General features: G+C 39.3%; 2 protein-coding genes across 4 annotated transcripts in view; both read right to left on the bottom strand.

Moving 5' to 3' along the window:
- The window catches only part of LOC309792628 (uncharacterized protein), a gene marked incomplete at its 5' end in the record, with an annotated part of 112,236 nt that extends 102,125 nt beyond the window's left edge, over positions 1–10,111 (bottom strand). The window contains 3 exons of the mRNA XM_082602357.1: positions 6,224–6,830; positions 7,795–7,927; positions 9,989–10,111. Of these exons, the coding sequence (XP_082458483.1) occupies positions 6,274–6,830; positions 7,795–7,927; positions 9,989–10,111 (813 nt within the window). The 3' untranslated portion in view covers positions 6,224–6,273. The remainder of the gene's footprint in view (positions 1–6,223; positions 6,831–7,794; positions 7,928–9,988) is intronic.
- Positions 10,112–13,652: 3,541 nt separating this feature from the next.
- EPSTI1 (epithelial stromal interaction 1) overlaps positions 13,653–26,301 on the bottom strand; it is a gene marked incomplete at its 3' end in the record, with an annotated part of 102,983 nt that continues 90,334 nt past the window's right edge. For 2 of the 3 annotated variants that reach the window (XM_082601925.1, XM_082601926.1), the window contains 2 exons: positions 21,284–21,383; positions 13,653–14,187 (listed from right to left, as the gene is read on the bottom strand). In XM_082601925.1, the coding sequence (XP_082458051.1) occupies positions 14,179–14,187; positions 21,284–21,383 (109 nt within the window). Of the gene's footprint in view, positions 14,188–21,259; positions 21,384–26,301 lie in introns of those variants that run through there. The other variant, XM_082601924.1, reaches the window with a different exon arrangement.

Genomic DNA, 26,301 nt, shown 5'->3' with positions numbered 1-26,301 from the left:
AAAGATAAGAGAATTCAGCACTACCAAACCAGCTCTACAACAAATGCTAAACGAGCTTCTCTAAGTGGGAAACACAAGAGAAGAAAAGGACCTACAAAAACAAACCCCAAACGATTAAGAAAATGGTCACAGGAACATACATATTGATAATTACCTTAAACGTGATTGGATTAAATGCTCCAACCAAAAGACACAGTCTTGCTGAATGGATACAAAAACAAAACCCACATATATTCTGTCTACAAGAGACCACGTCAGACCTAGGGACACATACAGACTGAAAGTGAGGGGATGAAGAAAGATATTCCATGCAAATGGAAATCAAAAGAAAGCAATACTCATATCAGATAAAATACACTTTAAAATACATGAGACAAGGAAGGACACTACATAATGATCAAGGTATCAATCCAAGAAGAAGATATACCAATTATAAATATATATGCACCCAACATAGGAGCACCTCAATACATAAGGTACCTGCTAAAAGCTATAAAACAGGAAATCGACAGTAACACAATAATAGTGGGGGACGTTAACACCTTACACCAATGGACAGCTCATATAAAATGAAAATAAATAAGGAAACAGAAGCTTTAAATGACACAATAGACCAGACAGATTTAATTGATATTTATAGGACATTCCATCCAAAAAGAGCAGATTACACTTTCTTCTCAAGTGCACACGTAACACTCTCTAGGATAGATCACATCTTGGGCCACAAATCAAGCCTCAGTTAATTTAAGAAAACTGAAATCATATGAAGCACCTTTTATGACCACAACACTATGAGATTAGAAATGAATTACAAGGGGCCTCCCTGGTGGCGCAGTGGTTGAGAGTCCGCCTGCCGATGCAGGGGATACGGGTTCGTGCCCCGGTCCGGGAGGATCCCATATGCCGCGGAGCGGCTGGGCCCGTGAGCCATGGCCGCTGAGCCTGCGCGTCCGGAGCCTGTGCTCCGCAACGGGAGAGGCCACAGCAGTGAGAGGCCCGCATACCGCAAAAAAAAAAAAAAAAAAAAAAAAAGAAATGAATTACAGGGAAAAAAACGTAAAAAACACAAACACATGGAGGCTAAACAATACGTTACTAAATAACTAAGAGATCACTGAAGAAATCAAAGAGGAAATCAAAAAATAATTAGAGACAAATGACAATGAAAACACGACAATCGAAAACCTATGGGATGCAGCAAAAGCAGTTCTAAGAGGGAAGTATATACCTATACAAGCCTACCTCAAGAAACAAAGAAAAATCTCAAATAAAACAATCTAACCTTACACCTAAAGGAACTAGAGAAAGAAGAACAAACAAAACCCAAAGTTAGCAGAAGGAAAGAAATCATAAAGATCAGAGCAGAAATAAATGAAATAGAAACAAAGAAAACAATAGCAAAGATCAATAAAACTAAAAGCTGGTTCTTTGAGAACATAAACAAAATTGATAAACCAATATCCAGACTCATCAAGAAAAGGAGGGAGAGGATTCAAAACAATAAAATTAGAAATGAAAAAGGAAAAGTTACAACAGACACCACAGAAATACAAAGCATCCTAAGAGACTACTACAAGAAACTCTATGCCAATAAAATGGACAACCTGGAAAAAATGAACAAATTCTAAGAAAGGTATAACCTTCCAAGACTGAACCAGAAAGAAATAGAAAATATGAACAGACCAATCACAAGTAACGAAATTGAAACTTTGATTAAAAATCTTACAACAAACAAAAGTCCTGGACTAGATGGCTTCACAGGTGAATTCTATCAAACATTTAGAGAAGAGTTAACAGTCATCCTTCTCAAACTCTTCCAAAAAAATTGCAGAGGAAGGAACACTCCCAAACTCACTCTATGAGGCTACCATCACCCTGATACCAAAACCAGACCAAGATAGTACAAAAAAAGAAAATTACAGACCACTATCACTGATGAATGTAGATGCAAAAATCCTCAAGAAAATACTACCAAACAGAATCCAAAAACACATTAAAAGGATCATACACCATGATCAAGTGGGATTTAACCAAGGGATTCAAGGATTCTTCAATATATGCAAATCAATCAATGTGATACACCACATTAACAAACTGAAGAATAAAAACCATATGATCATCCCAATAGATGCAGAAAAAGCTTCTGACAAAATTCAACACCCATTTATGATAAAAACTCTCCAGAAAGTGGACATAGAGGAAACCAACCTCAATATAATAAAGGCCATATACAACAAGCCCACAGCAAACATCATTCTCAATGGTGAAAAAGTGAAAGCATTTCCTCTAAGATCAGGAAAAAGACAAGGATGTCCACTCTCACCACTTCTATTCAACATAGTTTTGGAAGTCCTAGCCACAGCAATCAGAGAAGAAAAAGAAATAAAAAGGAATACAAATTGGAAGAGAAGAAGTAAAACTGTCACTGTTTGCAGATGACATGATACTATACATAGAGAATCCTAAAGATGCCACCAGAAAACTACTAGAGCTAATCAATGAATCTGATAAAGTTGCAGGATACAAAATTAATGCACAGAAATCTCTGGCATTCCTATACACTAATGATGAAAAATCTGAAAGAGAAATTAAGGAAACACTCCCATTTACCACTGCAACAAAAAGAATAAAATACCTAGGAATAAACCTACCTAGGGAGACAAAAGACCTGTATGCAGAAAACTATAAGGCACTGATGAAAGAAATTAAATATGATACCAGCAGATGGAGAGATGTACCATGTGCTTGGATTGGAAGAATCAATATTGTGAAAATGACTACACTACCCAAAGCAATCTACAGATTCAATGCAATCCCTATCAAATTACCAATGGCATTTTTTACGTAACTAGAACAAAAAATCTTAAAATCTGTATGGAGACACAAAAGACCCTGAATAGCCAAAGTAGTCTTGAGGGAAAAAAACAGAGCTGGAGGAATCAGGCTCCCTGACTTCAGACTATACTACAAAGCTGCAGTAATCAAGACAGTATGGTACTGGCACAAAAACAGAAACATAGATCAATGGAACAAGACAGAAAGCCCAGAGATAAATCCACGCACCTATGGTCAACTAATCTATGACAAAGAAGGCAAGGATATACAATGGAGAAAAGACAGTCTCTTCAATAAGTGGTGCTGGGAAAACTTGACAGCTACATGTAAAAGAATGAAATTAGAACACTCCCTAACACCATACACAAAAATAAACTCAAAATGGATTTGAGACCTAAATGTAAGACCGGACACTATAAAACCCTTAGAGGAAAACATAGGAAGAACACTCTTTGACATAAATCACAGAAGGATCTTTTTTGATCCACCTCCTAGAGTAACGGAAATAAAAACAAAAATAAACAAATGGGACCTAATGAAACTTAAAAGCTTTTTCACAGCAAAGGAAACCATAAACAACACGAAAAGACAACCCTCAGATAGAGAGAAAATATTTGCAAATTAATCAACAGACAAAGGATTAATCTCCAATATATATAAACAGTTAATGCAGCTCAATATTAAAAAAACAAACAGGGCTTCCCTGGTGGTGCAGTGGTTGACAGTCTGCCTGCTAATGCAGGGGACACGGGTTCGAGCCCTGGTCTGGGAGGATCCCACATGCCGCGGAGCTACTAGGCCCGTAAGCCACAACTGCTGAGCCTGCACGTCTGGAGCCTGTGCTCCGCAACAAGAGAGGCCCTGATAGTGAGAGGCCCATGCACCACAAGAGTCCTCGCACAGAAACGAAGACCCAACACAGCAAAAATAAATTAATTAAAAAACTCCTACCCCCAGCATCTAAAAAAAACAAAACAAAACAAAAACAACCCAATACAAGAATGGGCAGAAGACCTAAATAGACATTTCTCCAAAGAAGACATACAGATGGCCAAGAAGCACATGAAAAGCTGCCCAACATCACTAATTATTAGAGAAATGCAAATCAAAACTACACTGAGGTATCACCTCACACCAGTTAGAATGGGCATTATCAGAAAATCTACAAACAACAAATGCTGGAGAGGGTGTGGAGAAAAGGGAATCCTCTTGCACTGCTGGTGGGAATATAAATTGATACATCCACTATGGTGAACAGTATGGAGGTTCCTTAAAAAACTAAAAATAGAATTACCATATGATCCAGCTATCCCACTACTGGGCATATACCCAGAGAAAACCATAATTCAAAAAGACACATGCACGCCAATATTCATTGCAGAACTATTTACAATAGCCAGGTCATGGAAGCAACCTAAATGCCCATCGACAGACAAATGGATAAAGAAGTTGTGGTACATATATATACAATGGAATATTACTCAGTCATAAAAAGGAACGAAATTGAGTCATTTGTTGAGACGTGGATGGATCTAGAGACTGTCATACGGAGTGAAGTAAGTCAGAGAGAGAAAAACAAATATCGTATATTAAAGCATGTATGTGGAACCTAGAAAAATGGTACAGATGAACCAGTTTGCAGGGCAGAAGTTGAGACCCAGATGTAGAGAACAAACGTATGGACACCAAGCGGGGGAAGGCCACGGGGGGGGTGGGAATGGGGCGGTGATGAATTGGGTGATTGGGATTGACATGTATACACTGATGTGTATAAAATGGATGACTAATAAGAACCTGCTGTATAAAAAAATAAATAAAATATAATTCAAAAATTTTAAAAAAACCTAATACTAAACTTTCTTTGGGTTATTTGTATGGAAATATGTTAATATAAATGTTTCAGGCATTATATGACATTCCTAAGAATCTTATATGTTCTGGTATAATGTTATAAGCCATAATTCTAGTTATTACTTTAAAATGTGTATCTCAGAAATAACTAAATTTCCTTGTCAATTGCATTATTATGAACTTTCCATCAAATATTTAACTGTGGTCATTTTTAAGTCTTTTGTCATTTACAGACAGTTCTAGGTGTATTCTGATGCTTTTGCAAAAATGTTCCTATAAAAGGGTTTCATCTTCAAGGAATTAATGGAAAAGACTGTGACAAGTACAGGTTTCTGGTACGGCTGAACTGAATGAATAAGCATTTTCACAACTCTAATGGAAAACTGATGAATTCATAAAAGTGTTAACAGGGCTTCCCTGGTGGCGCAGTGGTTGAGAGTCCGCCTGCTGATGCAGGGGACACGGGTTCATGCCCCGGTCCGGGAAGATCCCACATGCCACAGAGCAGCTGGGCCCGTGAGCTATGGCTGCTGAGCCTGCGCGTCTGGAGCCTGTGCTCCGCAACAGGAGAGGCCATAACAATGAGAGGCCCGTGCACCGCAAAAAGAAAAAAAAGTGTTAAGAAAAGATCAAGATGAAAAAAAAATTAATTACATGGTACTGAGTGAACTGATGAGGATGATTGTAATTTTTGTGACTTTCTGTTTGAATGAAAAAAAAAATGTGATGTAAATTTATGTAAAAAGAACTTAATGTAAAACAATGCCACTCTTTTCACATATTTTCTCTTGTTTTGGAAAATATAGATATTTTCTGTTAAGAACGTGATTTATGCTGACACGTAATAGGTTGATTCTTGTTATTATAAATGAATTAATAAATATTTTTAAGTTTCCAAAAATAAAAAAAAATGGTGACAGCTCAAATGATGTGCAAGATTTAATTCTGAAATTCTATAACTGCACTTTGGAATATCTCACATTGTAGAAAAAAATTTTTTTTTTTTTTTTTTTTTTAAAGACAGCTCCTATCTTTCCTGTACCAGACTAGGGGAAAATTAAGAACTAAATTTTGTAAAATATAAACTTGACAAAATAGAACTTATTTGACAAGCTTTGCCTTGCAAAAAATACTTTCTGAAGAAAGGTATTCTGAATGGAGGCAAAAACTACCCTTGAAAATACATTAGAATTGAGACTATCATCCACTTAGAATTTGTTCTGATCCTATGAAGTAGACTAGAGAGAGTATATTCTCCAACATAATATGGTCTACAGTGGTCCATTGAGGGTTCGTTTCAAATTTCTTAGCCACAAAATGCAACTTCAAAGAAAATTTCAGGTAATTTTCTCTAAAAATTTAACACAGCAAGACCACATGGGGGAAAGAAAAACACATTCTTCAGAAAAATAAAGTAGCATGGTATTTGAGATACGTGTGTTTTAAGAAACTCATTAAAGGGGGTGGATAACTATTCTGATTCCTTTTTAATATTTACTTTTCACTATGAAAAAAAAAAGTAGTTTTAAAAGTTTACTTTGAGGTCGATCGATGGATGTGGTGACGTCCCGCTCACCGGGGCCGGGCCTAGGCCGCGCCAGACGATGGACGGACGTTCATGGCGAACTGGGCCGCCCTTCTCGTTCTGCCCGGGGCCTCTCGCCTCTCCTCCACGCCGGTCGGTGGTGTCGGAAGGCAGGGGTGCGGTGCCCGGCTTGACTCCCAGTCTCCCGACCCCAGCCTCAGAGCCTGGGCGGGCCGGCGTCCTCTCCCACTCTCGCTTCGCCGCCTCAGCGCGTCTCGCGAGAAGCACTCGCCAAGGTGGGGTTTGGCTGGGGCGCGGCGACGGGGTGCGTCCCTCGGTGCCGGCGTGCGTCCCGCCTGACCCTTGGCGGTGCTCGTGGAGCGCTCCAGGTCGGCGTTCAGGTGCCGGAGACCGAGCGGTGGCGTCGTCTCCTGTTCCCTGTGAGTCCCTCGGATCCCCACTCCGGCGGTGCTTCCGGTGAGCAGCTCTCCTGGGAGGTTGAGACGGTAAGGGAGGCACGGCCGTCCCCCTCGTGGGGCTGGGTGCCGCCTCGTCGCGGTCGTCCTCACTGCGTGCCAGGGGGCGGGGCGGGGGGGAGACTGACTGTCAAAAGGTCTCCCTGCTTAGGGGAGTTAGGTGAGTCAACAAATGCGCACGTTGCTCGGAGCCCTGCACTGTAATCCATTCAGAACCGGAGGCGTCCGCGCACTTAAAGCCTCTGCTGGGCTAGCAGAGATCCTAAAATGCCACGGTCGCTTCCTTACAAGGTTCTCACCGCTTCCATAATACCGTGGAAGTGAGGTGCGGGAGGCAGGAGGACCAGGTAGTTCTTTCTGACAGTGGTCTCTTTAAAACATACCGAGGGACCAAGTCTAGTGGATGGCAGCAAATTGAAAGAAGGGGGACAACTGCTAGAGATATTGTGGAAGTCGAACTGATAAGCCTTGGCAGTAAGTTTTGCATGGATGAGAGGGGGAAAAAGACGGCTGAGTCCTGTAGTCAGAGGTGTTCTGTAGGATGGTGATAAAGTAGGGAGGAAGAAGAGAGAACACTTTTATTTATTTATTTATTTTTGCGGTACGCGGGCCTCTCACTGCTGTGGCCTCTCCCGTTGCGGAGCACAGGCTCCGGACGCGCAGGCTCGGCGGCCTTAGCCGCTCCGCGGCATGTGGGATCTTCCCGGACCGGGGCACGAACCCCTATCCCCTGCATCGGCAGGCGGACTCTCAACCACTGCGCCACCAGGGAAGCCCAAGAGCAAACAATTGTAATATTGAAGAGCAAGGGTTGAGAGGGCCTCTTTCTATTTAATGCTAATTTAGCATTTGCCATTCCCTTACCTTGTACACTTCTTTACCTTTTAAGAGCACTTAGCCCATCCAGGTTGTCTAAAAACTATCCTGTGGAGTAGACATGGAGGTAAGAGAGTAGTCCAGGGTTTCAACATTAGTGGCTGACAATGCTAGACTCTCACGTCTCCTGAGTGGTTCTCCTTTCTTTTTCCCAGATGCTATGGCTCATGGCGTTGCTAATGATCTGTAGGCATTAAGGGACAGGCATCACCAGCATCCTTTTTGAATTACAAATAGGCAAAGCCAGCACTGGTTTGTGCCAGCAGCTGCCAGTGGCAGGGGCTGAACTGACTAGCTTAGTCTGGTAGCCTCGTCCCAAGAATCTTTCCAACCTTGGCTGCCACACCTGGGGTTGGTCAGTTAGCTATGAGAAATCCCAAAGCATCAAGAGATGCTCTTTCAGAGTGTCTCTCCTCTCCTAATTCTGATCTTCCCACTTCCTTTCACACTGAGCAACAACTGTATTAGTCCCCTAACATAGCTTTCCCCTCTCTCTCTTTTTCTCTCTCTCTTGCCTCCCTTCCCCCACTTCTCCTTCTCCCCCTCTCCCTCCTGTCCTCCCCTCCCACACACTTAACCACACCCACTGCCTTGCTGTGGTTTACTTGCCCTAAATGTCCCCACACCCAATCCTCCGCCAACCATCATACTTATTTCTCTTAAACCTTTGAAAATCTTAACTCCTCCATCAAACCTATTCACTTACCACATATTCACTGAATCCCTATTATGTGCTAGGCACCATTCAAGGCACTGGGAATACAGCACTGAACAAGACAAAGTCCCTGAGCTCACCAGGTTTAAATCTATAGTCTTTAAAACTCTTCATTGATCACATCAGGGCTCCCTGTCCTCTGAAATACCACAGATTTTGTCTTTGTGGTCACATCACCATCAACACATTCACCCAGGCTAGAAATGTTCATGGGTGGGAGGTGAGCTCCATGTCCTCTTACTCTGCCATCTTGGTCTCTCTCCCCTTAACTAGAGACCCAGGCTAGAAATATGAAACTCATCTCTCATTTGTCACTCTCCATCTATATTCAGTCACTAACAAAGTCCTGGTTTTTTATATCCTAAGAATTCCACATGCCTGTTCTGTTCTCCCCATCTCTACTCAGTGCTCTAGCTTAGGAGTCTCATCATGGGTCATTTGGACTGAAGCAGTCACCTCTAACTAGTTGGTCTGCCTCTGGTCTTGCCTCCCTGAAATCTGCCTTCCATGAGATCTCTCATGATTTATTTAAAACAAAAATCTCATCAGGTCCATTCTCTGCTCATAGCCCTTCAAAAGCCCAAGCTACTTGATATGGTACACAAAGCCCTCCGACTTCCGTCATGTCTTACACTTCCTGCCTCATTGCTTTACATAGTTCCTATCTCATTTTTTTCCTAAGTTCTCTGTGTGTGTCTGTGTCCCTAACTCAGAGTTTTTTCATGGCTGGTTTGGACATTTTTGTAGTCTTCATGCCTAGCACAGTACCTGGCATATAGTAGCCCCTTAATAAATTTTTAACTGGACTGGGTTTCTACTGTTGTTTTGCATCTATATGTATGTCTTAAGTTTTCATGGGTGTTTCTTCTTCAACCTTACAGTGCATTTTTGGGGGTAGTCACTAGAACTATTTACAAATGTTCCTGTTCTCTTCTTCCTTCTGGGAACATTGTAGAATTGTATTTCCCACTCCCTTTAAAGTTGGGGATAGCCATGTGATTTGTTCTGGCCAATAAAATATGAACAATAATAGCGTGCACCATTTCCTGGGAAAGCATTTAATTACCCAATACAAGATACTGCTGCTATCTCTTCCCCTTGCTGTAGGGGAAGCACACGGAAATGGAGGCTTTATCAGCTTGGGCCCTTGAGGGACAAAGGTGAGCAGAGCCTCTTGCTCACCTATACTTGAAGTGTAACATAATCAAAAACAAATACTACCAATCCACTGAGATATGGGGATTTACTGAAGTCGTATAACCTTGTCTATCCTGACCACTCCATTCCCTCAGGACAGGAACGGTACCATTTATCTTTGTGTCTCCATGGTGCCATATTCAGAACAGACTAAAGGGACTTCCCTGGGGGTCCAGTGTTTAAGACTTCGCCTTCCAGTGCAAGGATTGCAGGTTCAATCCCTGGTCAGGGAGCTAAGATCCCACATGCCTCGCGGCCAAAGAACCAAAACATAAAACAGAAGCAGTATTATAACAAATTCAATGAAGACTTTAAAACTGGTCCACGTCGAAAAAAATATTTAAAAAAAGACTATATTGATTTTAAATTTTGATTTCTGATTTTTCCTAATTCACAATGTCCAAGTTCAAATACTTCTCTCTCATCTGTTTCCGCTCTCATTACTAAAGCACACTTTCTGCTCCATTTTGGCACAATTCTGGTTTCTAAAATATAAAACGTAAAATTTCTAACCAGTTCATCGTCCACGTCACATTTTGTGGAGCATGAGAGGTCTACCCTCTGATGACTGAGTGAACAATTCCTCCAGGTCAACTGTAGCAGTGCTCTTCGGGGAAGTAAGGGAGGCTGGGGCATGGGTATGAAGCTCTGAGTGGTAGGGCAGAGGGATTATAATAATCAGCTCACCAGGGGACGTGAGTGTTACAGCGCAGGTCTCCCTGTATCGTCTGCCCCAGCAGATGGCACAATAACATGTAATAAGTGTAGTAACAATTTTCTGCCATTTGCCTTTATAGGCTTTAAAAACCCTCAGGTTTGAGCATATGATTCTGTGAGAAAAAAAGAATCCTCTATGATCCTTTTTAAATGCCACTGTTAAACAATGGACTATTCAAAAAGAAAAGGGGTGCAACACAGAGCCTCTACCTGAAATTCCTAACGTGTACTAATTCTCTGTAACCCTTACAGTAACTTGAAAGGCATATTTTTTCTTCCTCATATATTATTCATCACTCCAATCTTATTTCATGGACATTGGCCCAGAGCTACCTACCATGTACATTGGCTCATAGAATTAAAAACAAAAAGCCCACAGCCTTCTTACTATTTTCTTCTACCTATTAATAGTTCTAACACAATGTCTGTTTCCTCTTCTGGCAGCCACAGCTCCAAACACGCCCTTTCATAGCAGAAGGTCCAGCTATTCGCAGCCCATCTGTTTCATATTCTGGAAGTTAAAATTCAGCCTGCAGGCACTGTCTCTATGATTTATGTTTCCTAAAATCAATTACAAATTTTTAGCTAGAGTTATCAAAACTTTGAATTTTAACTTGCAGTTTTCATTTTTATAAATGCCAAGTGCTTTATTTTGGAGGGAAATATTTCTACATTTACTATAACTACAATGTAATTTCCTAAAGATACTTTCTAAAAGACAAATCTTCAAGTTAAAAATCAGCTTAGAGAATTCTTATAATGTTTAACAAAATCAATCTATGGAAGGAATCTAATTTTTTTTCAACCTAAACAGTGTTTAGGGACCACAGGAAATATTTCTCCAGTGTAAACATACATAAAACAAACCTGTGAGCTCAGGTCTATGCTATGAATGGAGTAAGATCTTCTGCCCTGTATCACCCATAACTACACCCAGGAGAAGTCCTTCATTTTCTCATTGGGTGGGTTGCTGCCTTGCTGCACATTTTAAAATCTATCAACATAACACCAAGAAGAAACCACAAAGGAAAAAGATTGATACATCCCCATACACAAATATTTAAAACCCAATACTAAATTAAATACTAAATTAAAAGATTTATAAAAATTAGAATATTTACAAGGTAATATCTCAACAGAGAAATCTTTTACAAATCAACTACACACACACACACACACACACACACACACACACGCACGCATGCACGCACACAAAAGAAGATAAAAAATGACCAGTAGACCTAAGGAAAAATAAAAGAGGGATTAAGCTCTCCAAATGACATTTTTCACTCAACATATAAGGGAAATTTTTTTTACATCTTTATTGGAGTATAATTGCTTAACAATGGTGTGTTAGTTTCTGCTTTATAACAAAGTGAATCAGCTATACATAAACATACGTATATGTATCTCCTCCCTCTTGCGTCTCCCTCCCACTTTCCCTATCCCACCCCTCTAGGTGGTCACAAAGCACTTAGCTGATATCCCTGTGCTATGCAGCTGCTTCCCACTAGCTATTTTACATTTGGTAGTGTATATAAGTCCATGCCACTCTCTCACTTCGTCCCAGCTTACCCTTCCCCCTCCCCATGTCCTCAAGTCCATTCTCTACGTCTGTAAGCGAAGATTTTTAAAAAATAGTAATAGGATGAGGGAGGGTATAGAGCATACTTCTCGTGGCAGTCAATACTGATGTCAACTTTTGGGAAAGTCATTTAACTACATATAGTAAAACCCCTATAAATGTGGATTCCCTTAAAACTACCAGTTCTAATTCAAGGTATTTGTCCTCATCCAATCATTAGACAAGTATCTGTAAGGATTTTATTGCAGGGATTTTGATACACATACAGATAAAAATATCTGGAGGGATGCATACCAAAATACTAAGGTGTGAAGATCAACAAATAAACCTGAAAAAAAATCACCAATATTTTTCCTTTTTATTACTCATCTGTATGTCTAAAGTGTCTGTAACAAAAACTTACTACTTTTGTAATAGTTTGTCTCATTTTTATTCTCTTTTTCAGAAAATGTACTTTAAAAGCATAGAAAAGGTGATTGGAACTTTGGGATTCCTATCCAGGGTTACCCAAAAGTCAAACTGTATTCCAATCAAGAGCAGATTAAATATGAAAAGCAAAATGGTAGACTCCCTTACACAGCAATTCTTGCTTCTTTTCTGGTTACTTCTACCTACATAGAGAATTGTTCAAGGAAGATGTTTACCATCCCATATGTAGTCGAGATAATTTTGGCCATAAAGTCACAATTTTCCATACCTGCACAATGATTTTTTTTATGAGACCAGACACCTGAACAAAATCTTTAGGAATGCAGGATATGGCAGGCAGTAGAAGAGAAATTGACACCAACTTTCCTAAGAGTCCCCAAAGTAAGAAAGCATCTCTCTCCCCTATACTGACTCCTGGTTACACACTGGAAAATAGCAGCAAGTGAGGAATGCCAAGCGTAGACACAAAAACCAGAACATGACCGTGGACTGTGAGGTAGCCAGGCTGGCAGGTGTAGGACTGAAATGGCTGCATGCCACAGCAGTAAAATGCCTGTGACATTCACACACTTACAGTCAGTTTGGCGGTGTTTCCAACCCAGGCTGAGGGATTTCATTTTCCCCATATTAGGCAGTGACAAAGATTTTAGATGGGCCAAACATTTTATATTACTGTCAACAGCACTAACGTAGGTTCAGCTGGCAGAAGAGAGGGAAACCAAGAGTGTCTGCATTAGTTACTCCAAAGAAACGAGCTGAGCACCATCTGCTGTCAGCCACCACCACCATCACCACCACCCAGTGCAGCTCTTTCTGTACCACACCCTCACCCCACTTCCGTGAGCTCCCCCAATCTTGGCCCAAGAACCTGAAATCCCAGTGTTTCCCTAAATATATGTTTAGCAAGTTACTTTCAACAGAGCAGTTGGTAACACAGAAGATCTCTTAAATGCTGCAAAGTGCCGTCTACTCGTGTCCAGCTGCAAAAATTATCTATTCTTCCAACCTTCTTTCTAAGACTAAATGCAGTGCTACAGTGCTTCACCTACATAACGTGGGGGGATGGGGTGGTGGCCAGACCATACAGTGTGGAAAACCAATATTCTCACACTAGTGTCTGTAAACTGGTTCAAGGTCATAAAAGTAGAACAGGAAAGCCTACTGCATTAGTAATAGGAAGTAGATTGCATGAGCAAAGACAAGTTTCCAAAATACCTACAAACCACACGTGGTATCTGTGTCTAGCTGATTTTTTTCATGGCCTTTCAGGATATGAACTGTCCCACTCTGAAAAACCAGAGGAACAGTATTAGTAAGTAAGTCAAGACCAAAGCCAAATCCAGTAGTGATTATAGTACTACATTTGATCTCTATGGACTGTAAAGGAGAATATAAAAATGAGACCCCTCAAGAGCTTTTCATTAAAAAACAAACAAGCCATTTATACAGAAGCAGTTCAAATTTTATTTATAAATTTGTTTAAAAGCATATAAAAGATTTATTTTTTCTTTTGCTCACATCTGTGCCCTGAATTAAGAAAGTAGAGATTCAAATCTAAAGGTGCCAAAGCTTCCCCAAACCTGATCTGAGAATTAGATAAGAATTAGCTGTTTAGAGAGACAGGCATGCAGCACCCACAGTTCTCACTAACCTGAAAGCATCAAATGATTCCCTCCTTTTCTATCTTACTAACACGTCTATAATTATACTTCCAATAAGAGGTGAAACCAATTAGAAAAATAATGCAGCATTTCACTGGCAGTAGAGATTAAATATGAGTTCAGTAATCAGCTCCTACAAACATGCATAAATAATGACAGGGAGAAACCAGTCATCCCCAGCTGCTCAGCTGAGTGGGTGGGCAGTTGAAGTCAAGGTAAAAATAGTGAGGCTGAACAAAGCTGCAAGAAGGAAAAACATCTCGTGGTTTTTCAAGGTCAGTTGACAAAGGCCAGATGTAAGCAAATATTTCTCATATATCCTGGAAGAAAAAGAAAACAAAAATTAGTACCAGCAACAAAATTCAAAGCTTTTGTAAATCCAAAATGAAGTTCCTCTAAAAAACACTCTACCTGATTATTTTTTTAATGATTTCAAGTCCCAGTGAAATGATTTAATTTTCAAGTTCCATTTTGAGTCACAAAATGGTCTCTGTCAACAATGTAATGGCTTATTGAATGACAGCTCATCAGCTGTGTTCTGAGAGAGGCTAACACAGGTCACAATTAATAGTGTTCACAAATATTGTCACCCACCTCCATAGTTACAGCAAGGACAGGGCAAATATAGTATGGAACAGAGCAATTTAAAGGGAACTGTATGCAGTAGAGGTGCACTGTATTATACAGCAGGAAGGTGACTTCTAAGGGGACGTTGAGGAAAGGAGACAGACTTAACTGAGTCCCCTCCCCCCACTATGTGCAAATAGTCATGACATTTCCATCAAGCCTCCCAGACTGCTGGGCCAAGGTACACCTGGGATTCAGACTATTGATGTTCTAACATTCTGGGAAACTAAAATTTCAGGTTGCCTCATGGGTCATGGCAAATGCTTAACTGCCTTTGAAGACACTGGATTCAGCATTGCTACAGCATGTCAAAGGGTCTTACCTACTGGTATCAGAGAAAGGATCGTTTGAAGTGATTCTTTAAACATCCTACCCTAGATGCATCATGAAAAGTAATAAAGGATGCTAGAAGACCAAAAGCAAATTTTTAATATAAAAGCAGTTTTAAATTGTCAAAGAATATGGTACTATGGAGAACAGTATGGAGTGTCCTTAAAAAACTAAAAATAGAATTACATATGATCCAGCAATCCCACTCCTGGGCATATATCTGGAGAAAACTATAATTTGAAAAGATACACACATCCCAGTGTTCACTGCAACACTATTGACAATAGCCAAGACATGGAAGCAACCTAAATGTCCATCGACAGAAGAATGGATAAAGAAAGTGGTACATATATACAATGGAATATTACTCAGCCATAAAAAAAAGAAATAATGCCATTTGCAGCAACATGGATGGACCTAGAGATTATCATGCTAAGTGAAGTAAGTCAGACAAAGACAAATATCATATGATATCACTCAGATATGGAATCTAATTTTTTTAAAATGATACAAATGAACTTACTTACAAGACAGAAGCCGACTTACAGATATCTAAAACAAATTTATGGTTACCAGAGGGAGGGGAAGGGATAAATCAGGAGCATGGGATTAACACACACTACTATATATAAGATAGATAACCAACAAGGACCTGCTATATAACACAGGGAACTCTACTCAATATTCTGTGATAATCTATATAAGAATCTGAATAAGAATGAATACATGTATAGGTATAACTGAATCATTCTGCCGTACATCTGAAACTAACACAACGTTGTAAATCAACTATACTCCAATAAAATTTTTTAAAAATAAAAATTATAAATAAATAATCAAAGAACAAATATGTATTAAGTAACCTGAGAAGAATGTGATTTAAATTAGAAAAAGCTTGAAAAATAAAGATCAGTCTAATTTTTCTACCCAAAATATGCTGATCAAAGGCCTACTATTTAGTGTCTATATGATGTTTCAAGAAACAAGTTTTTCTTTCTTTGGCTTTCATCATAGTTTTATCATATTTTCTGCCTTCCCCCTTTCTTTCTCTGTCTTTGGCTTTTTACTGATTCCAACATATCCTCCAAGCCCCATCTGTGAGCTCTCCTCTCTCATTCCTTGTAGGAGCTTAATTGTTATCTACCAACTTCTAAACAAATGCCACATTCTAAATATATTCTGTATACTAACCTCTTGTCCACTTTTTATAAAACATATCCACAATAAAAGTTTAGTTTATACCTTTTCTTATTTTTGTATGGTGTCCTTTGATGAACAGATGTTATATTTTAATGTATGTTTATCATTTCTTTTTAGTTTATACCTTGGGTCTTATGAAGTCCTCCCTAGCTCAATTTTATAAATAGTGTATTTTCTTCTAGAATTTAAAAAGTCTTCCTTTCTATTTATAAACTTTACTCTACCTGGAATTGATTTTTTTTATTATTTCATGTGGGTACTCAATTGTCCCAACAGCATTTGTTGAAGAGTCCATTTTCCCCTTATGATGGGCTCTGCCTCTTGTCATACAACAAAACTCTAGAAATAGTTGGGTCGGCCTGTGCCAATTCTATACCATATTAAATATTTTATCAAGTTCCATATGTACTTCTATATTTTTAGGAGTGAATTGGCTATTCTTGGTTCTTTGCTCTGATTAGAATTTAACTAAATCAACAAATTATTTGAGAGCTCATTTGTATCCATTAACAAGGTAAAACACCATTTATTTATTTATTCCTTAATATCTTTCTATAAAATTTTATATGTATTTTAAAGGCGATATACATTTTTGGTTTTACCTTTTTATTAGGTTCTTTTGTTGATTCTCCACGTGTAGAGACAAAGTTAGTTCTTTATTTTGATCCTATATCTACCAACATGGCTAGGCCCTTATTTATTCTAATAATTTTAATATAAATTCTTTTGGATTTTCTAGGTAGATAATTGTATCTGTGATTTTTTTTTTTTTTTTTTTTTTTTTTTTTTTGCTGTACGCGGGCCTCTCACTGCTGTGGCCTCTCCCGTTGCGGAGCACAGGCTCCGGACACACAGGCTCCGCGGCCATGGCTCGCGGGCCCAGCCGCTCCGCGGCATGTGGGATCTTCCGGGATCGGGGCACGAACCCGTGTCCCCTGCATCGGCAGGCGGACTCTCAACCACTGCGCCACCAGGGAAGCCCTGTATCTGTGATTTATAAATTTTCTCCTTTTCAATGCTTATATCTGATTCAAAAAAAAAGCTTTTGATGTGTTTTTATTATAGAACTTTGATCCCTGTATTAGCTAAAGAAATTTCCTTTTCTAGTTTGCTAGAAGTTTTTACTGCAAATGAGTATTGAAACTTATCAAATGCTTTCTTTCTATCTATTGAGATGATCATATGGTGTTTCTCCTATAATTTATGAGGTAAATTATCTCTGAGATTTTGGGTTTTTTTTTTTTTTTTTTTTGTGATAAGCCAAGCTTGTATTTCTGGGATGAATATCATTTGATAAGGATATACTATGCTTTTTTTAAGAAATTCATTATTGAATCTGTCAAAATTTTGTTATGATTTTTTTTAATCTATGTTTATGAGTGAGACTGGCCTATAATTTATTTTCTATATAATCTTTGATTTTGATTCACAGTTACATTCACCTGCTTAATCCTTTGGAAGAATACTCCCTCCTTTTCATTTATCTGGAAAACATTCTAGACATTTGGAATAATCTGTTTCTTGAACATTTAGTAAAACTTTTTTGTAATATGTGTAGGCCTGGTTTTTATTTTATGGGGAGACAGTAACTAATCTAGATATGGTTTAAATCATTTTGAATTCCCACCAACAAAGTGTGAAAGAAACTGTTTCCCCCATCTTGCCAACACAGTATGTTGTCAGTCTCTTGTGCTTTGCCAAATAATAGATGAAAAATGATATTTTGGTTTAGTTCTTAATTTGTATTCTTTTTGTTATAAATTCATTGGGTGCTTTAATTTCAAAGATTATATTTTTTTATTCCTAGAAGTTCTGTTTTGCTCTCTTTGAAATCTTCCTGGTTGTCTTTATCTCTTGTTTTTGCTCATCATTTCAAATCCAATATTTATTCCATCAAATGTTTTATACATAGTTATTTTAAATTCAGTATCTAATCATTTTAGTAAATCAAATCATTTGGTTCTAAATCTCTGTCATTTTGGTGACCTCAGCCACAACCACATGTTTCCCTGTGCTTGTGGTAAGTTCCAGTCACTGTGTTATGCTTGGGATATATCAGTGAACAAAACAGTCAAAGGGCCCTGCTCTGATGGAAGATGGAACATAAATTACCACAGGGAGAGAATAAGAGTAATTAGTCAACAAAACATCTAAGAAAATGATGTTAGAAAATTAGGTTAGAAGTTGCAGAGTGCTATTGAATAAAGAAATGGAGACTGCAAAGATTATGACAAGAGCCTGGGGTAAGGGCACAGGTGGCAGCATTAAATGAACGGCCAAGGAATTCTTGGAACTCAAGAAAATACTTGAAAGAGAACAAATCATTTGGACACTTTGGAGAAGAGTACAGAGGGAGCAGCCAGTTCTTAAGTTTTCAAAGAACAGCCAGAAAGCTGGCATGGCTGGGAGGAATGAGGATGAAGGGCAGTAGGAGGAGAAGAGTGGGGTCTAGATCATGGAGCCCCTGTAAGGATTAGTAAGGAGAAATCCTTTGGCTTTTACTCTAAGGACTTTGGCTCTTACTCCAAACATTTGGAGAGTTATCAGAGCCATTGGAGGGCTTTGAGCAGAGGAGTGACAGGGTCTGACTTATTTTTCAGTCTCATATTGAGAACAGACTCTAGGTGGGTAAGTGTGGAAGCAAGGAAACCATCGAGGAGACTATTTCAAGAATTGAGATGAGCAGTGATAGAGGTTGGGATCTATTTTGAAGGAAGAGTCAAGAAGATTCGCTGATGGGTCAGCTGTGAGGATGTGAGAGATGGGTTGTACTGTTATGCAAACAGGAAAAAGTGCAGATAGAGCATTGGGGTAAAGAGGATCAAAGGTGAAGTTTTAGACATGTTAAGGTTGAAATGTCTATTAGACATGCAAATAGGGATGTTGGGTAGACAAATGGATCTGCAAGTCTAGAGGAAGAGGTCTAGGCTGGAAATTGAAATTTGGGAGTACAGAGCATATTGGTATTTAATTTCATGAGAATGAATGAGGCCATGAAGGTATTAAATGAATGTAAAGAAGATGGTCCAAGGTGGATCCCTGAGGCACTCCAGTGTTAAGAGGACAGAAGGATACAGGGGATTCAGCAAAGGAGAACAGAAAGGAGTGGCCACTGAAACAGGTGGAAACCCAGGAGAGTACAGTGTCCCAGAAGCCAAGTAAAGAAAGAGGTTCAAAGAGGAGGCAGTGATTCACCATGACAAATGATGCTGATCGGTCAAAAGATGAAAATAGAGAAATAACCATTTGATTTTGTAATGTAGACAATGTCAGTAACCATGAGAAGAACATTGTGGTTAGACAGATATGGTCTAAATTCTGATTAGACTGGGTTTAAGAGAAAAGGGAGGAAAGAAATTGGAGACAGGATAGATACCTCAAAGTTTTTCTCTAAAGGGGAACAAAGAAACAGGACAGTAGCAAGAGGGAAAGGGGCTTCAATATATAATGTATATTTATTTAAGTTTTCTGCTGATGGGAATTTTCTAGTCAAGATGACAGCTGACAGTTCAGGAGAGAGAGAAGAACGTTGTTAGAACAAAGTCCCCCAGTAGGTGGAGGAGATAGAATCTGGTCCATAAGGAAAAGCAGACATGTGTATAGGTAAGTGAGGTGGAGATGGGAGACTGAGCAAGTTCTCACCTTTGTGTCACTGCTTCTTTCACGCAAGGGAGAAGCCAATATACACTTTGGACTTGGATATGCCTATCTTACTAAGGAATCTTCAATCATCCTCACTCACATCACATCATGAGAAAGCAATGTTCCTCTCTTTTTATCTGTGAGGAACCTAAGTGGAGATTCACAGCTCACTTACTTAAGACCTACCAGTAGTCAGTGGTGAGCCAGACTCCCATATCCTCATTCTCCTAACAGCAGCCCATGCAGTCTTCATTTACTCTCTCCCATCATCTTCCCTTCAATCCCAGGTATTTTTCTATGTATATGTACCTTCTAAATTGGTGGTGGTCGGGGGGGGGGAATTATTAAGTAGAGGAGAAAATGTACAGCAAGTTTCCAAGTCCTGTCCAAAATCTGAGTTTCAATCACATTTCACAACTTATAAATTCTATAAACTTGGATAGTCTTAAATTCACAATGCCCTATTTTCCACATGACTCTTACTCATGTATTCTTATAAGTCAGTAATTTGTCAATTTCACACAAGATGCAAAGATACTGTGTTTTGATTCTTTTTTCTCTCTTGTATATTGTCCCTATTCTGAATGCCACAGTGATACACATGAGCATACATTATAAATAGACACATCCACTGTGCATTCTCTACAAATTTGCCTACACTTAATTATCTTCAATATATATATATATACATTTTTGAAATCTATCCATAAATTTTAGCCACTAGATGCATTCCAAGGAAACATGCATATAAGATTTCTAACAGATTGTCTTCTCAAAAATCTTTTGTCCATCAAGTATTTGTTAAGGGGTGATCTCCTCTAGAGTTTCCAGGTCAGCAAGCATTTGATTACTTTGTTGTATTTTACCAGTTTAAAGGTTTCTATCTGTTCTGTTTTTTTTTTTTTTTGAGTAGGCACATATACACTTGGGCTTCAATTAAATTATAAAACCCACTGTAGTTAGTTTTGATTCTGTACACATTGCAAACCCCACAATCCCATACATTCCAAAGCTTTGGTGCTGTTTCAATAATATATTGTGCACACAAAACACATTACACACATATTACAACACAGTTGCAAGGTTTTCTTCACGGAAATCTGTAAGAACATTTCATTTTCAAAAAGTGCATTTTGCTGTAGGGGTTTTTAAAAATCATTTTTTAGTGAAAAATTACATGCTGGTTTCTTTGACGTGCTAGTTTCACTGAAAGAATATATTACAAGAGAATGCTTACTATTTTTATAACCATATTTCACTGAAAATCTTCCTGAAAAAAAAAAATGTTCATTTGTTTTTGTTTTAGGTCTGGGCAAAGGGTGATTTTTTAAAAAGCCTTGCAGTCCAGGCAATCACACAGCAAACAAAGGGCAGGTGTCATTTTTTATTGTGATTGGCATTGACTGGAGCTGAAATCAGGACCTTCTCCATCTCTCAGAAGCTATTGTGGAATTTACAGTAATCACCCTGGCTGACTGCCCATCACACAGTTGAATAGCACACCAAAAAAAAAATAGTATCTGGGGAGAAGGCCACAACGTATTTTTAAAACTCTCATTGTTTTTATTCTTCAACTTTGAAAGGTTTTTTTTTTTAGAAAAATATAATAAAACTCACCCAGCTGTTACCATTATTCATATTCCAATAGCCTCCAAAGTGCTGGAGGCCACCTGGTTGACTTTCACCTTGGAGTCGGTCCAGAAAAGCATTATTTACCCTTTAAAACAATGAAAAATGTGTGTAAGTGGAAAGCTTGCTGCAGGGCTGAGAGATTTCTGAGAACCTAATGTGCTGTCTGAACGGACTGTGGGGACTGCTGCCTTCCCCTATTCAGCTCAGAAGATTTCTACAGACACTTCTTTTCACATTAACCATATGACATGCTGTGAACAGTCCTTTGGTGGAGCCGGTGCCAGTCTTGGCTCACACCAAAAGGGGCATAAATTCTTAACTTCAGAGTTTCACTTACCCACCTCTACCAGTTCTACAAGAGCCTTGGTCACCCAAGCAACCATACCCCTCAGGGCCATGCCAGGAGTGAACCCCAGAAGCTGAGGAAAGGTGGAAGCTTCAGCAAGAACTAAAATATAAAGAGAAACCAAACATAGCTCTGTGGTGCTGTTTTTACAAGACAGATGTCCCTCCCATATATCCTGTACCCCATTGCCAGTCTTGCTAAGGTAAATCCCATTAGTGAAAACTGGAAGGAAAATAGGAAGAGAGTGTGGGAAAAGGGAAATATCAGAAGAAGGAAGCCCAAGCTTTCAAAAGAAGGGTGGGGTACATTCTTCCCTGATGTTCGGTCATACTTGCAGCAACCAATTTCAGAAATTAAGTTTAACATATAGGAGGTAAAACAATAAAGGCAAGAAGTGATTATCATAAGGGTCAGGATAAGGTTACCTATAGGATGATGGTTATATTCTATTCCTGGGGCTGGTTACCTGGATGTCCATTTTATAATTAATCATCCTAAATATTCATTTCATGGACTTTCTGTGTGTTATATCTTACAATTTTTGAATTTAAAAAAGAAAAAGGCCACACCATGCTCTGAGTTGCCCATGTATGGCTGAGTAGAGTCAGGGACATGGTGGCTGGAGAAATAGCATTGTAACAGGTACCCTATGATGTGAACGGATTATTGAGGAACAGTGTCATGAAGACCATAAGCTTCTCAGCAGAAACAGAGTGCCTGGAGCACAGCAACCACTCAATCCATGCTTGTGGAAGGGAGGATAGGCAGGACCCAGTCAAGTTAGCCTCCTTTTTAGTCATGAAGTTTAGCGAATGTGGTCATGGTGGGTGGCTGTAGGTCAGCGACTGTGGGAGATTTGGGAACTTTGAGGATAATGACTGCTGAGTGGCAAAGTCAGAGGCTGGGGGTTTGCCTAGTGGTCTTGCTCAGTGTGCCAGCTAAAATGCCAACTGCATGTTGACCCAGGTTAGTCTCTGGCTTATGGGGTTGCTGTTTTCTCCTCAACTCAAAGCTGCATCTGGCAGTGGTCACATCTTAGTTATTAGAAGGCTTTTTTTATCTCTCACCATAAAATCTACCCAGGTGCCATATTCTGGTCAGCCTGGTTCACTGCAGAGCTGAATGTTTAAGTCACCTTTTCTAGACCTCTCAGCATGCAGATCGAAGTAAGATACTTGAGCTGGAGACTTGAATATTAAGGAAGACAGAACTGACCTTGATCCCCCTAAAACTACACAACCAATGGTATTCTGGATGGTCTATATGCCTGGGGCTGTTTTTATCCAGTCTTTTTGTCAGTAACAAAGTTGGGCTTTCCCTCAATATCCCCCATCCCACCCCACATCCAATCCACTAGAATTCTTGTTGGCTCCACCCACTAGACACATCCTAAATCACCCATTTCTTTTGATGACCACCATTCTAGTACAAATCCCTATCATCTCCCATCTTGCTTCTGCTTCCACTCCTGCCCTCTGCAGTCTGTTCTCCATACAACCACCTCACTAAATTATAAAAGGGATCATGCCTTCTGGAATTTTGTTTAAAACCCTCCCATGACTCCTATTAGTCTTAGAATAAAATCATTGGCTTACAGAATCTTCTATTTCCTGCCTACCTTTCTTACCTCATGTTGTATTATTCTCTTCCTCACCATCTATAATCAAATCATTTGGGACTCAGAAAGACCAAGCTCATTCCTGACTTAGGGCCTTTGCTTTTGTTCCTATGCTTGATAAGAGGGGGCATTCCAGGGCTTCCCTGGTGGCTCAGTGGTTGAGAGTCTGCCTGCCGATGCAGGGGACGTGGGTTCGTGCCCCGGTCTGGGAAGATCCCACATGCCGCGGAGCGGCTGGGCCCGTGAGCCATGGCCGCTGAGCCTGCGCATCCAGAGCCTGTGCTCCGCAATGGGAGAGGCCACAACAGTGAGGGGCCCGTGTACCGCAAAAAAAAAAAAAAAAAGAGGGGGCATTCCATTGTATGATTTGCGCCCCCCCATCTCTATGTGACCAGCTCTTGTTTTTGGATGTCACCTCTTCATTGAGGAACTATCGTCTCCAATCTCTCTCTTAACATCACTCTATGATGTGGTCCTCCTGGTGTGTATCACTGAAATAATCTCGCCGTTAAATTGTTGACTTCTGTTTCTTTCCTCCAGATTGTAAATTCCATGCAGTCAGGGACTTTCTCTGCCTTGTTTACGCCTATTCCCAGTGCCTAGAACAAAGCCTTCACAGAGTGTGCCCTGATATGTAAGAGGTGAATGAATGAATTGTCCAGGTGCATGGTCCCCACCTCGGCCTGCTTCTGTGACCGCAGCTGCATTGTGAAATTACCCATGGTAGTGAATGTAGTTCATTGTCCACTGCACTCAATTCACTCAAACACTTTGAAGATGGATGACTTGTGATGCACACAAGGTGATGTGATTCACTTTTAAGCATGTTACTAAGAGGACAGCAGAGTGGGTCAACTAGAGATCATGGGTGGTAAACAGATTACCTTTTTCAATTTCTATCAAGAATTTGTAATAGGGAAGAATCTTTTGTATTCTACTACAAGTTAATCACTAAAGGGTTGTTGCCTATAAGCTTAAATTATACAGAATGGCCCATTTTTGAGAACCTTTCCTCTCAGATAATGAGGTAAAATACCTTTGTTTAGCTCACAGGGAGCATCCTGACCAGGCCCACCTGTGAATGACTGCAGGGAGGAAGAAATTAACACATCCCCACTGGAGGCTGACGGGAACCAGGAAATGTTTGACTTTACTCCCTCCCCTTTTAGTATAAAAGAAGCCTGAATTCTAACTCAGGCAAGATGGTTCTTTGGGACACGAGTCCACCATCTCAGTTTGCCGGTTTCCGAATAAAGTCGCTATTCCTTGCCCCAGCACCTCGTCTCTGATTTATTGGCCTGTCATGGGACGAGAAGTACAAGTTTGGACTCAGTAACAAATTCAAATAGGGGAAAAAAGTACCAGTTTATATTTTTGTTTACTGGTGTTAGAAAATTCATACATTTCATTGCTGTCAAGCTAGTGCTCTGAATGTTCTTCTAAGGATAAAAACTATTGTTCAAGGATGGTTCAAGTTTCAATAAATCAGTTCAGTTCCTTCCAATTTCCAGCTTGTGGCCCAGATCCTTTAAAGTCCTTGACCCCAATGCTCTGTCTTTTCCCACTGGAGCTTCAACTTTCCTCTCTTACTCAAAAAGTTACACTGGGTCAGGTTCAGGTGCAATCAGGTTCAATCATTATGGGATTCATTGTAAAGCTTATTAGGAATCTACAAGCTTTCTATTATAAAACTCAGGGCTGCACTTTCTGCTATGTGAACTTCCAACAGTAGGAAACACATTGTCTTTTTGTCTCCAATAAAATTATACCCCTGGAGAAAACCTAACTTATGTTCCGTATGCTCAAACTACATAGTTTGTATTGTTGCCCTCAGCAGGAATGGACACCACTATTTTATTCATTAAGAGACAACTGAACGAGTATTTTCATATGATAACATAGAAAAGCTCACTATAAACTCCAAAGGACAATACAAACATAAGCTTTTATCAAAAGCTGATAGAGAGCATAAAATATGTTTAAAGACTTGATCAGTTGTTTCAAAACTGATTACTGAGTTTATTATCCAGAGAGATTTCCTATTGGATTAAATTTGGATCTACATTTAACTAGAATCAGTAGAAAGAATAGGAGATGTAGGAAATAAATAGTGCCACCAATATTTAGGTATTCAGCAATAAGGAAATAAAGAATAAGGGTCAAGGTTCCTGTAACAAAAAAGTAATCTTTTCCACCTCTAATCAAATAACGCATTTTTATTGGGTGCCCATTGAAGATTAATTTCTTAGCAATGGGACCTATTAATGTGACATACCACTATCTTTAAAATGCTTAAAGCTTTATAATCCAATTCTCAGAAATTCAGAGAAATAACTGGCTACTACTAACCAGTGTTATAGAAATACAATATCAGGTTTTTTAATAGGAAGACTTTTAAAGAGAAAAAAAAGTAAAAGACTAAACTAATTCATGACCTACTTTATTATAAAATAGGTAGCAGTAACAGTTCCCCTTTACCCAACAAAATAGTCTAACCAGTGTATCAGAGTTTTTATGTTTCCTTATAACCAGATAAGAACACATAAATTCACATTTGATATTTTAAAACTGTTCTGACTGGGCTATGGAAGCAGAAAAATCCAGTCAAAGTAATATGAGTACACATCCAAAGTTGGCCGCTGCAGCAGAATTGGGAGCTTCCATTAACACTTTTTAAAGTCTCATTTACAAAATGAAACCACCACAATTCAAAAATACACTTTAGTGATAGTGGGAAGGTTAAACACATAAACAAAGCCAGTCAGTTTCAAAAGAATTTGCTCCTTTAAATCATGAAAGCCTTTACATTAAATTCTTCTCCTGAGACAATCACACTGCAGTAAACTCAAATAACCCAGCTGCTCCCTAGGAAAATCTAGAATAATGATATCTGTGGTAGTTATTAGCACTGGTCCAACATCAACATGATATTCTGGGTACTCTTACTGCCTGACATTAGAAATAAGATAGACTATTTCCACTATTAAAAATTACTTACTGGTTCTATTTTAAGATTTTTCCCCTAATATGTTAGTCAAC

This window comes from Mesoplodon mirus (assembly GCF_964341445.2).
Source record: "Mesoplodon mirus genome assembly, chromosome: 17".
Lineage (NCBI taxonomy): Eukaryota > Metazoa > Chordata > Mammalia > Artiodactyla > Ziphiidae > Mesoplodon > Mesoplodon mirus.
This window is presented reverse-complemented; position numbering and strand designations above follow the sequence as displayed.